The sequence below is a fragment of the Pogona vitticeps genome, chromosome 3 (assembly GCF_051106095.1).
Source record: "Pogona vitticeps strain Pit_001003342236 chromosome 3, PviZW2.1, whole genome shotgun sequence".
Lineage (NCBI taxonomy): Eukaryota > Metazoa > Chordata > Lepidosauria > Squamata > Agamidae > Pogona > Pogona vitticeps.
The window spans coordinates 256101426-256115401 of NC_135785.1; the positions used below are offsets into that span (position 1 = coordinate 256101426).

The 13976-nt window shown below is 42.4% G+C and overlaps 2 protein-coding genes across 3 annotated transcripts in view; one reads left to right on the forward strand and one right to left on the reverse strand.

The window, feature by feature from the left end:
• Positions 1-13976, reverse strand: part of CCDC83 (coiled-coil domain containing 83) — a 131303-nt gene that overhangs the window by 75546 nt on the left and 41781 nt on the right. The window lies entirely within an intron of this gene.
• The window catches only part of SYTL2 (synaptotagmin like 2), a 94937-nt gene that overhangs the window by 43493 nt on the left and 37468 nt on the right, over positions 1-13976 (forward strand). For both annotated transcript variants that reach the window (XM_072993531.2, XM_078390147.1), the window contains 4 exons: positions 4392-4540; positions 5599-5719; positions 8953-9034; positions 12672-12774. In XM_072993531.2, coding sequence (XP_072849632.2) covers positions 4392-4540; positions 5599-5719; positions 8953-9034; positions 12672-12774 — 455 coding nt within the window. The remainder of the gene's footprint in view (positions 1-4391; positions 4541-5598; positions 5720-8952; positions 9035-12671; positions 12775-13976) is intronic.

Here is a 13976-nt window from a genome sequence, read left to right on the forward strand (position 1 = left end):
GTTGTTTGTAGACTAGACCTCTGCCCTGTGAGATAGGTTGGGAACAAGATAGAAATCCCAGTTCAGCCATAAGGGCAAACGCATCCCATGGATGGGGGCTCTCTGGTGTGGTTAACTGCTACCATGGGCAGGCTGAGCCAAGCAAGAGCCACAGAAGAACATTCAGTAGCAAACGTACGTGTACATAAAGCCCTAAACAGTTTAGGACCTCTGTACCTGACAGAGTGCCTGCTCCCACCTAGCTCTACTCATGTCACTCGATCTAGCCAGGCTGGGCGGCTGAGGGGCTTGACCCTGAGAGAGGCCCGGAAGGAGAGAACTAGAAACCGGGCCTTCTCAGTGGTGGCCCCTCGCCTCTGGAACATCTTGTTACCTGAGATTTGCCTGGTACCCTCGCTGGAAGTCTTCAAGAACAAGCTGAAGACTTGGTTCTTCAGGCAGGCCTTCCCCAACTTCTATCACTTAGTTCCCTGTGTTTTCCCATCTTGAACTTTGCCTTATACAGTGGTGCCTTGCATAGCGATCGCTCCGTTTTACGACGAAATCGCTTTGCGATGGAATTTTTGCCATCACAAGAGCGATCGCTTTGCGAAGGCCCCCATGGGGAAAATTTGCTTTGCGATGATCGCGGGGGAGCACTCCCCCACGATCATCCCAAAGGCCCCACCGATCAGCTGTGCGAAAATGGGGCCTTTGGGATGATCGCGGGGGAGCCCTCCCCCGCGATCATCCCAAAGGCCCCATTTTCACACAGCTGATCGGTGGTTTCAAAATGGCCGCCTGCTGTTTTGCCTCACTTTAGAGGCACCGAAAATGGGCGCCCCTATGGAGGATTTTCACATAGGGTGAGTTTTTAAGCCCATAGGAACGCATTAAACACATTCAATGCGTTTCTATGGCCTTTCGCATAGCAGCGATTTTTGCTGCACGGATTAACATCGCTAAGCGAGGCACCACTGTATCTATGTTGTTAATATTGTTGTTTTAATTTTTGTTTTGTATTGCCCGGACTGTAAGCTGTGCAGAGTAGATTCGTTGAATCTAGATGGACGGGGTAAAAGATGGAAAAATAAGATAAAAGAAATATATAAACTTGCCAATTTGTAGTAATCCTGGTTTACTGTGTCATTTATTTATTTTATTTTATTTGAAATAATTTTACCCCACCTATCTCCTTAAAAAAAGGAGCCAAGGTGGCTTACGCCATTAAAAAAAACAAAATTTAAAAGCTGAAAAAACAGTACGTATACAAATATTAGGAAAAGAATCAAACAAATACTACACTACACATGATAAACAAAATCAACACCAAAAGTACATTCAGAAGCAACAAGGCACCACACTCCATTTGATTAGGGCCAAAATTGTCCTTCATAAAGCAGCCATTGATTAAAAATAAGGAAATATGATGGTTTAAAAGGCAGAACTAAATGCTTAGGCTTTATTTATTTATTTGTGTGGGATGATATTGCATGATATTTCAAATCTTCTTTGTTCTTGAGATGGGCTGAAGGACCAGGGTAGAGGAAGACAAAGCCATGCATTGTGTTACAGCTGGAATTCTGGCTCCCTTATGATCTGTCACATTATTCAAGTGATCTTGCCCTCTTATAGGTGGGGAGGGTCTGATGGGTGGAGAATGCACTTATTTTTTTGAGAGGTAAATACTTAGAAAAGTGGTGCTTCTGTTCCCAGAGCCTCTGTTGACCCAGGACTTCTGAGCCCTCAAGTCTTTGGGGGGCTTCAGCTAAGAGCTGTGTGTGCGGACTTAGCAACCCAAGGAAATGATGACAATGGAAGAGCGTGCTGCAGCCATTCCTTCTGTCTGGTTTCTTTCTAGGCATTGCTCCCTTTACTCCCTTGCTTGGCATGGGGGCAAAATTGTAAGTCCTTCTGCTTTTCTCAGGAGGCCTGTGTAGGTAATCAAGGGAGCTTGAGAAGGAAAGAGTCAAGGTTATGGCAGTTTCATCTGCTGGGCAGAAGAAGAGTTGGGAGGTTAAATGGTCTGAACTACAAGAAGAAACAATTTCTCCTGGATTGTGAAAAGAGGGTTTGGTTTTATGTACACGTCTGTAGATTGTATGTTTGTGTGCTTCCCATGGCAGTGCATTTCAAGCTTTAGGAAAAAGAAGGAAGTCAGTGGCCTCCAGCAACGTGCGAGAGACCTGTTTTTGCTCACACAGAGCTGGAGTAGAATCGGTGGATAGCTCAGTGGTTTAGATCTCTGAGCCAGAGGTTGAGAGTTCGATTCTCCACTATGTCTCCTACGGTGTCTCATTGACAGTAGGCTAGATTCAGTGAACCATTGGGTTCCTTCCAGCTCTGAAGTTCTAAGATTATTATCATTACATCCCTGTGTTGCGCTTTTGCTATGTGCTGTCAAATCACTTCCAACTTATGGCAGCCCAGTGAATTAGTGTCTTCCAAAAGGACCTTTCAGGTCTTGGTTGGGTCTTGCAAACTTAAGATCGTGGGTTATTTTATTGAGTCAACCCATCTCATGTTAAGACTTCTTCTTTTCCTATTGCCTTTCCCCCTTGTATTACTGTCTTTATCCCCCTATTCCCAACTATAAAATGTTGGCACATCGGTTCATTTCTCTCTTGGTATTTTTTAAAAAAATAATATTTTAGGTTTTGGGTATTTCTAGACAGACACCCCACCAGTGGTCATGGGTAATGGGAGTTGTAGTGTAACACATCTGGTGGATACCATGTGGAGGAGTATTGCAGTATTAGTGCAATAGGTGTGAGGACCAACTCTGGGTCTGAATGGTTTCATAAGGATATATTTCTTTGCAACTGGCTGGATAGCTCAGCGGTTTCTCAGTGGCCGCGAAGCCAGAGATTAAGAGTTCGATTTGCCACTGTGGAAAAGAGCCAGCCTGTGTGGCCTTGAGCAAGCTGCACAATCCCAGGGCACCCCCAGAAGAAACCACTTCTGAGTACTCTCTACCTGGAAAAAAAAAACCCTGAAAGGGGTTGCCATAAGTCAGAATTTACTTGATGGCTAATGGTGATGATGGTGGTGGTGGTGATGATGATCATGATGATTAAAAATACCAGGCACAGTCAATCAAAATTATAAAAATATTATATAACAGATACAAGTTTTAACTAAATACCAAGGTATCTGTTAAATATAGTCACAGCATGTATGCTGTTCCTAATATTGCCATTTTTTGTAGCTCTGAGGGGGTTATTTCTGATATCTGCAGCTGATTATAATACTGTGTCAAATTTCTTGATATTGTTTCCAAAACGGTGATGATGATGGGAACCACTGGGGTCTGTTATATTCACAAGCAAGAAATTTTAATTGACAGGTCTCTGTATTTTGCAGTTTTTCCAATTTTTTATTTTCAATTCTGGCATTCCTTTGAATTGCAATATCAATGACCCAGACATTTCTTCATTCTGTTACTACTCTGTCTGGTGTGTTGTGTTTGAAGTGTCTGTCAGTTTGAACTGAAAATCTCACAAGATCTTGACTTCGTCAGTTTCTGACACCTTCTCTTTCAGATGTTCCCAGGGAGTTTTGGAGGCTAGCAGGTTATATTTTTTTGCACAGTGACCAGTGAACTAAGTTTGCAACTGCATCATGTCTAATTTTGTAATCTGTTTGTGCAATCTTTGGACATTCATAGATGACGTGTGACACAGTTTCATCTTTTTCTTGGCAGAGTTGACATTTGCTGCTAGCACTATCTTGGATTTTTCAACAAATTTGTTTGGAGTGCTTGTTCTTGTGCAAGAAAATTAAAGCTTTCAGTTTCTCTCTTAACGGTCCCCAGTTTTAGCCATGCCCATGATGAGTTATTGCCATGCCTTCCATCAACGTTTCTCAGATGTTGTTCATGTAGGGCTTTATTTTTCCAATTGTTTAATTTATTTTGAAATTGTTGTTTCTTATATTGAGCCTTTGTTTCTGTTGTTTTCAAAATATTCTCCATTTTCACCACCTTAAGTAGTTTTTCTCTACTTGTACTAATATAATCATTTAGGCTTCTTTTTCCCGAACCCTACTACATGCTGTATTTGCAGTCATCCATGGCTTCCAATTTTTCGTGGTAAATATAATCTGTCCACATTGCTTTCTGGATGTATGATGCATTTTCATTAACTTCTGTGGTTTTCAATCCAATTCTGCTGATTTATTTTGGGTCCACTCTGTTATTCCAGCTGTGTATCTAATGACTGCAACAGTGTGTTCTTGTGTTTATGGCTTTGACTGTATTTCCACCATTCAAATTTGATTTTAAGATTTTTCGCAATCTTTTGATATATTCCTTTTCTGTCGGGTCTTTAACTTTTTTGTCCAGATGTTGTCTGCCAGTATTCCAAGGTATTATTTGCTGCATAAAAGCAGAATAATCTCACCGCTTTTTCTAGGCATTTACCTGAAAAAGTTAAAGATGACATCCAGATAAAGAACATGAGTGGGCAATGGTTTTATGAAGCCAAATCAAAGAGGCATCGAGAGAAAATCCATGGAGCCGACATTATCAGAGCATCAATGAGGAGGAAGCCCTTAACGGCAGGTATGCTGCGATTACTTCTCTAAAGCAAGTAATTGGGGAGTTTTGTTGATACAAGCCCAGTAGATGAAACTTTGACCTCCCACTTAATTGGTTATAAGGGATACTTTTCCATAGGTGGACCACACACGTGTGGAATGGGGTAACCCATCATCTGTGTAGCAAGCCCTTGCCCTTCCTGCCTGATAAAAGCAGCTGGGAGATGGGGAGAGGAGCTGAAGGGTGCAATGGTGGATGCCTTTTCAAAAGAAGGAACAATTCTATTTTGCCTTAAAAAAATAATTAAAGAGAGAATGCTTTTCTTAAACCCCACTGGGGTGGGTCTTTTCCTGCCGATCTTCCTGCACTCTGTTTTTGGGCAAGGTGCCAGAATGTGTGGTGGCATCTCAGTTCTAGGATTTTTCAGCGGGCTGGGCTATCTGTCTCTGAGCTCAAGCCCACTGACAATAAAACCTGGTTTCTGCTGAAAACAACTCAGGTTTAGTTTTTAGTGTACCTACAAGGCACATGCATGCACGGACTACTGTGCCAGGGGAGTGAGTTTTTCATTGGAATTGGCCTTAGATGTGTGTATATCCCTGCTCCCCCTTTTTAAAAAACCCTGATATCTGATATAGCGCTAGACCAGATAGCAGGAATTTTCAAAAACGAAAGCACTGTGCTTGCAGAGAGCTGACCCCTGCCCAATTGTGTGTCCCTCCCATTGCTTGCCCAATTGTGTCCCCCACTGCGGGCCCAATCACCCCCCCATCACTTTCCCGACAGCCTCCCCACTGCCCGCCCACCACCTGTGATTGACCTCGTTGGACAGATGACGCTGACACAAAGCTTTTGGATTCGTGCTTTTAGCCTGAATCCAAAAGACTCTATCTCTCTGCTGGTTTATCATGACAGTGGGAGCAGGCTCTCTGTTTTCAGATCTGACTTACAGGCGTCATTGCGGGACAGAGACGGAAGTTTACAATGTTGATGATTTTCATCTCTGCGTTTTCAGGAGGCACCGAGAAAATGAAAGATAACCTTTCCCCTGTTTTGTGATCATCTCTGTTTTGTTTTATCAGAGCTGAGTCAAAGAAAGTCAGACAAGAGAAAGAACAGCTGGGTGAATAATGTCAATAAGGAAGTTCTTGCACCACCAGAATTATTGGAAGAGAGGGAAGGGGAGTCGAAATCTAGCCAGAGGTCTGAAATCCAAACAAATTTGCTAATAAATCTTCCTCCCTCCCTCCTTCTCTCTCTCTCTCTCTGTCTCTCTCTTACAAATATGCTGATCAAATGAAGAAAGTGATCTGCTACAAAATTGTGATTTATTGCATTCTGTTTAACTTCTAATGTTTTTATAAGTTAGTTTCCTTGGAAAAAGTAATGTTGTCACAGAGCATTCGGTACATCATATAAACTGGGGTTGGAAACCATTGCCGGGGGAATCCCGCTCTCCCCAGCAGCCTTCTGTGGTCTGGATGAAGTTAGGTTCCTAGAAGTGCTCGCTGAGACTGGGAAGGGGAATATCGGCAGTCATTATGGAAAAGGGAGATTCTTCTCTTAGCTAAAGAGAGGTGAGAGATTTAGCCCCTTTGCAAGCTAGATTACATCACTATTGTGGGGCCAAGTTAAACATTACAGATAACCTGTCATTGGGCATGGAATTCCTTAACTACTGAAAGCATCTTATTACCATAGTGGCAGTTTTTTCTTGCCTTTTGTAGTTTTCAAATACACTTGCTTTTGTGATTGGTCTTTGGGATTTACTTGTGGGATGTGTTTGCTACTCTGATTTCTCGAACCCACCAATGTCTGCCTGAATCTCATTTCCCAATTAAAAACATGATTTCAGCTCTAATGGTAGGTTATCTGTAACATACAATTTGACTGAAAATAATACCATTTTTATTCTTTCTTAATGGTAACTTAACTGCCTTGTTAGGTCACTCATGCTGAAGTCATTTTTTCCTTTATTTTTTAAAAAAAGCAAATGTTAGCTTTGGAAGTTTATGGAGCTGGATATGTTGCTACGCCCATATCTGTAGATATTTCAGGTTGGAAAGAATGTACATTACAACCCAATGTACATAAAAGGAGAAGCACCCTTGTTTAACTGGAGGGAAGGGTTGGTCTTTTTTTGAACTGTGCAGTTCCTTGAAGTAGTGTTCACCTACGGTTTGGTGGAGAGTAAGAGGTTTACTTCTATGCTGGCTATTTCGCAAGTCATGTTACATCAAGCCGAATGCTGAAGTCCATGTGACTGAAAGATAAACTGTTTTTCAAGGAATATGTCTCTGATGCGCTCTTTTATCATCATGTTTTCACCATAATAACTTGCAGCTGACAGATTAGGGCTGTTTGTTGTTGAGCAGTGGCCCCTAGCCAGAAAGAGTTTTGAAACGTTTCCAGAGCTTGAGTATAATGGGGCCTATAGGTAAAGGTAAAGGTTCCCCTTGACATTTAGTCCAGTCGTGTCTGACTCTAGGGCGCGGTGCTCATCCCTGTTTCCAAACGGTAGAGCCAGCGTTTGTCCAAAGACAGTTTCCATGGTCACGTGGCCAGCACGACTAGACACAGAACGCTGTTACCTTCCCACCGAGGTGGTACCTATTTATCTACTTGCATTTTTACATGCTTTTGAAATGGCTAGGTTGGCAGGAGCTGGGACAAGTGACGGGCGCTCACTCTGTTGCGTGGATTCGATCTTACGACGGCGGGTCTTCCAACCTTGCAGCACAGAGGCTTCTGCAGTTTGACCGTTAGTGCCACCACGTCCCTTATTGGTTGGGGCCTATAGACAAGAAAAATAACTTTTCCAAGCTCTGCAAGCAACCCTCCTTCCTTTCTGCTTTTGTTACGCACTGTGTTGTTTCCAATGTACAGCGTTCCTAGGAATCAGTGGCTCCAAAAACTCTGTTCAAGTCTTACAAACTCAAGCCTGTGGCTTCATTTTTGGAGTCAACCCCTCTTATAATTGTTCTTCCTCTTTTCCTGTTGCCTTCAGCTTTTCATAGCAATTCTGTCTTTTCCAGTAAGTCCTCCCTGCTCATAGTATAACTAAGATATCAAATGGGTTTGTCTCTTTTTAGGAGCATTAGTTATGCTGGGAAATTGCAAAAGCATGTTTAAATAATGTCCAGTTCTGCCTTTCAGCCATGGTGCTCCTTATATGGAATCCTATGCTGTGCTAAAGTGCACTTTCAGCCACGAAAATCACTTGCTGGTGTAAATACAGGATAGAAGACTAATTTACTCCTCTTGGTGGAAAGGATAATTAAAGATATTTCAGTCGTTCTTCCAGATAGAAATTAATTTCCCCACAATATGTTATTATAGCTGATAGCGATAGATAAGACTGCCGGACCTGTTGAATTTCCATTTCCTCCTTATCTACAATGCTGTCATTTTGCATCTTCTAAAAGTAGACTATAATTCAAGACCACACCCCTGTAATAGGTGTGTTCCCTTGTTTTCAAACACAACTAGAATGTGAAGGGCTATTTTTATAAATTTATACAGGTCATAGTTCTACTGATTTTTTTTCCCCTTGCATGAAAGAGAAATTATGGAACTCGTTAAGGCTAATTGTCAAGGTGCCAGTTGCCTGCTCAGTGTGTCCTCAAATAATCCGTGGTGACTCCTGCAATTTAGCTTCCATGCACAGAAAAGAAAACGACAGGATGACGTCCACAGAGATCTCTTGCTCACCGTTTTTGTGCCTGTACATTGGAGCGGGCTGCCCTACCATTATTTTGAATTGGAACGGTATGAAATAAAGTCAACATTTGATCCAGGCAGATCCCACAGAGAAAAAGATAACATTTATGTAAACCATGTCAGGATAAAAAAAAATATCTTAACAAACTGCTGAAAGACGGTTAAAAAGAAGGCCCTCGGTGTGTCCTGTAACATTATGCTGGGGCAGTCACTGAGAAGGTCTTGCTTCCACTTCCATCGTACATCAGACGCAGACGAGAACTTCCCAATGTGGATTTTTGGGATTGGGCTAAAATGGGATTGCAAGAAACAATCTTTCGAGTGCCAACTCATTTCTGGTTTCCCAGATTATCACCAGCACGTTGACCAGGGCCCGCAGACTAGTTAGTATTTACTGGTAAATATGTTCACTTCCTGATGAATACCTGAAAGGTATTCTCTAAAAATATGTCTGAGGGGGTGAGCGATGATTTGAAGAAGCAAGGGGACTGGAGAGGTCATTGATGAAGAGGTGCTGTGTTTTAAAGGGAATCATGGCTGAATCTGAAATAGTCACCCCCTTACTGAACTGGGTTTAGTACTTCACAACAATTCAGAGACTTAGAATTCCTTGTTGCAAATCTTTGATCTTTCATCTGGGTTTAGGTGTTTGACAGACAGAGAGAGGCTTCGAATAATGGACAAACAAGTTCTTTTTTTTCTTTTTTCTTTTATAGCCCTGTCATATTCAGTACAAACTCTAACACCCTGGAAAAGCCGCAGGAAGATACACAGAAGCCGTCTGTCTCCCCTTCTAAGGTAGGCTCATTCTCTGTGAAATCAAATCAAATGATGTATGGAAGCATTTGGCAAGAGAGGAAGAGAAGATCGCATTGTCTCCCTTGATCCCTGTCTGGACTTGCATCCACATGCTTGCCAGGCTCTATCCAGATTGGCCATTTTGGGTGTGGGGTGGATTGAGCTGTGAAGGATCTGGTGAGGTTGGAGGGGAGAAACATATGTGCCATTGGGCTGCTCCTTCCATCCAAACAACAACCAACCCCTTGTAGCCTGATCAGCTGTCCCTTTAGCACTTGTCCTGATCATCTGGGGAGGGTCAGGGGAAGTGAAATTATTATTTTTATGTCACTCCTCTCTCCCTCTGTTGGTGCCATTTTGTTCTCTCCCTTCCCTGCTCCCTGATTCCCTTCCTTGTCCCCAACCCCCCTTCTCTCTCACTCTCTCTCGGAATCTGCAGCCATGATGGCAGTTGGAAGCTAAGGCTACTGGAAACTTCTATCTCCCGATATAAACAACAAACCTCTGCTGGGCCAGAATGGTGTGTGGCAGTTCTTAAAGATGACTTCTAAGTAGGAACACTTGCGGACGTGATCTTCTTTCCCCAATCCAAACCATGTCATCCATATATCATATCTTTATGCCAGTGTGGCTAGGCCATCACTGCCAAAAAAAGTATTTGCCCACTGTAAGCAGGCATGCTGCACCAGGATTTCCTTAGGATTCATAAAAAAAATTCTTGCATGCATTCCCCTCTACCATAGATTGATTCCTCCCAAGAATTAGAATCTTTCCAACAGGTTCAAATCCTCATTGTAGAATTCACATGTTATTTAGAAAAGAGACCAACGTGGAGGGGGTCTCCTACCAGCTCTCCTCCAAACGAAGAAGCTACTTGGATGAGTCACGAAACATTTCAACCTAACAAGAAAGAAGTCCAAGTTGCCATGACTCAGCCTCCAGATAATCTCACCTGGATGAATCTTCACAAATATATGATGGAAGATACACCATATCTATATGTCAGTGTGGACACTCTCTAAGTTGTGGAATGACATGTTACGAAAGAAACGTCACGACACCAGTCATGCCCTATACTTTCTAAGGCAAATGTGTTCCAAAACCAAGAGCAGCCAAAATTCTCCCACTGCCAGCTGGAGGCAGGAGAAGAAGTCCCAAAGCCCTCTCTCCCATGTTCATTCTGCCATTGCCTCCATCTACTTCTTCCTTGCTCTATGTATTCCCCCACTACTCCTACTTCTTTCCCATTGCTTCCTCTTCATGGCTGTCTCATCTTCAGTGGTGGCAATGGAAGCATTCTGTAGAGACCAGCAGGACTGAATGCTCTGCTTTTCACAGAACTGGTTCTTTTCAAAATACAGTGGTGCCTCGCTTAGCGATGTGCAGCAAAAATCGCCGCTAACGGAAAACATCACTAAGCGATTTTTAAAAGCCCATAGGAATGCATTGAAACCTCTTCAATGCGTTCCTATGGCCAAAAAACTTACCTTTAAGCAAAAATCCTCCATAAGGCGGCCATTTTCGCTGCCCGGTATGCGAGGAATCTGTCCCAAAACACAGTGGGCAGCCATGTTTTCTACCCGGCGGCCATTTTGGAACCACCGATCAGCTGTTGGGAAAACATCGCTATGTGAAAATCGGTAAGCGAAACAGCTTACAAATCAACGCAAAGCGATTTTTTCCCATTTAAAACATTGCAATCCGATCGCTTTTGCGATCACAAAAATCAAATCACTATGAGATTTCGTCATTAACAGGGGCGCTCGTTAAGCAAGGCACCACTGTAGGGGTAGCTCTTAGAGCCGTGGTTCCCAGCTTAGGGTCCCCAGATGTTCTTGTTGACTACCTGGAATGCGTCCAGAGGAGGGTGACCAAAATGGTCAAAGGTCTGGAAGCCATGTCCTGCGAGGGGCAGCTTTGGGAGTTGGGAATGTTTAGCCTTACAAAAAGAAGGTTGAGAGAGGGGACAGGATAGCCAAACCTGTCCCCTCTTCAACATGACATCCCTTCAAATATTTAAAGGGATGTCATGTTGAAGAGGGGACAGGTTTGTTTTCTAGGGCTCCAGAGACTAGGACACGGAGCAGTGGTTTCAAACTACAGGAAAAGAGATTCCATCTGAACATTAGGAAGAACTTCCTGATGGTCAGAGCTGTCTGGCAGTGGAATAGGCTGCCTCGAAGGGGAGTGGAGTCTCCTCCTTTGGAGTTTTTTAAGCAGAGGCTGGATGGCCATCTGTTGGGTGTACTTTAATGGATGTTCCCACATGGCGAGGGGGTTGGACTGGATGGCCTCAGTGGTCTCTTCCAACTCTATGACTACAACTCCCAGAAATCTTGACCAGCAGAGGGATTGTTCAACATCTGGGGACCCAAGGTTGGGAATGTCTGCCTTAGAGCCAGGCATTGTTGGTGAGCTCTCATAGGACAGCCTAAGCTGCAGTACCAGCGATGTGTCCGGAATAACCAAATAACAAGGGTGCCTCAGAGCCAACATCTGTAACACTGCCAACAATGGGAAGCGCACTCTGGAATGCAGGGTTTGGGTTGAATTCATCTGCTCCTTGAAGTTTGCTGGTTGGGGTGGCTTTTTCACTTTTCCTAACAGCAGGGCCGGCCCTGTAAAAAAATGGAAAGCCAAGGAAGAACAGTCTCCGTGCAGATTGCAGCAGCAGCCAAGCACATCCGTTTTCTGCAACGTTTTCCCCTGTATTATCTCAGCAAGCAAGAATTGAAGACTATATGTTTGCTGAGATAGTGCCTAGGTCTGTTCAAAGAAGCCGGCTTGCATCTTTTTTTTTTAAACACCAAGCACTTTGCTTACGATTTGGCTGCCATGGAGCCTTCGGCTGAACTCACAGATCCATGTGCCACACTTGGTTGCTGATTTTAAGCAAATAGAGAGATTTGACTTTTGGCCATCCTTGTGCATTGAGTTGGTTTGGATCATAGGAGAGAAATATATTTTGGTAAAAAAAATTGTACCTTTGCTGAAAGTACAAAGGTATTTTGACATGTGCATATGGAGGCAAACAACTTTTTTTAAAGCTGAAAGCTAAACTCCTGTGAGATATTGCAGTCTAGAAATTCTGGTTAGACTGGATTGCTTGGATATCTTTTTAAAAATTGGTTTTAATTCCTCAAACTGTACAGTAGTAACATTAAATGCAGTATTAAATACAAAGAGTAAGACAAAATATGAAAAACAAGTCAAAACAATCAATTGAAGTTATTAAACTGGGTTCAGTTTCAAGTTTTCTTTGTGTCCCCGCTAAGGTTTGTTTGTTTCGGTAGCATTATTTTATAAAATATATTTCCAGAATTTTCGACATGGCCTTTGTGATCCATGTTTCTCATCCAAGGAAGTCATCCAGTCCATAAAAGTATATCATATCTTATAGAAATGAGAGAGACCGGATACCTTCTCTCATGCACCTAGTGTTTATTGAAAGAGCAATGAGCAGCTGATAATCGTGTATTGAATCATAAGTTTCTAGATGCTTTCTCGTTACTTCTGAAGGGTATTTTAGCAGAAGCATTTTGAGAGGAACTTGTCAAGTTTTATCTGTACTGTTTTTTCCTTTGTTCTCTCTCCATGTGGTTTGATTGCTTTAATAAGTTAACATCATTTATTCCAGGAAAGAAAAAATCCATTTAATGACTCAGCAGTTTCAGAAGATAAAGCAAGAAGTGAACAGCCGGAATATGGAATGGCATATTTATCACAATCAGGAGAAAAAGGTGAAGATTTTCTGTTTCCAAAATATTCTGTGTTCTTTTCCATAGTCATTGCAAACTTGGAACAAATGCAATAAACCCTTCTTTTAGTTGCCATTTTTGATGACATGTCAACAAATCCATGTCCAAAGGAGTTTCCCAGAAACACTGAGCTGCATTTCCCCCCCTGTTATCATCTTTTCCTTTGGCATGCTAAAAGTGGCAAATGAGCTGCAACAATAATTGTGCTGTCTAGAATGGCAATGAAACAGGATTCTAACATACACACAATGCAGCACAACTAATCATGATGGAATTAAGACATGATTTGGAATGTGTGTTGTATTTCTCTATGATGAAAATTTCATCATACTGGAGGATCTTTCCTACATTGATCTCTCCTTATGGTGATGAGGATGATGGCATTTAATACTAACAGTATTGATGGCAAAGTTCAGCTTTGTTTGTTCAACTGAGCTACATGGAAGGATTTGCGGAAATCAAAGCAGATCGAAAGGTCATAACATGCTTCTTAGTCCTGAATTAGGGGTGTGTGCCAGATTCGGCCAAAACATAAATTTTGAACCAAATTGGATGCGATTCAAAAAAGAACTGTGTGCATCAAAATGGAATCTCCAGATTTGGTTCCAGAGTGAAGTGAGCTACATTGGCAAATTAGTTCAGATTTCAGGGCACAAATCAAATAGGAATGGGCATAAATCACAGCCTACTGTAATTTTAATTTCAAGTTAGTTTTCAATCTAGTATACAAAACATCTAGCTGTCTGAAGTTTGGGAGCCATATTCCTCTATTCGAGATCTATCATGCCCCCAAGCTTCATGTACATCGGTGGAAAGCGAACAAATGAAGAACTCTGTAGTCTTTTTGATGTTCTAATGCATTGACTTCACAAATCAGTTTGGACCTAGGGCACAAATCAAATCAAATGGGGGCACAAACTACCCCTGGTTGAATCAGGATGTTTGGAAGCCCTGAACTGACCTGCAAACCAAGTTGGAGAACTAATGGGCAACCATAGTTGAAATATAGTAGTGGCTCCCAACCTTGGCTCCCCAAGTATTCTAGGACTACAACTCCCAAAAGCCTTCACTACTAACTATTCTGGCAAGGGCTTCTGGGAGTTGCAGTCCAAGAACGTTTGGGGACCCTAGTTTGGGAACCATTGAAATATAGAGACGAAGGACCATCTGGCAACTCTGCTCTA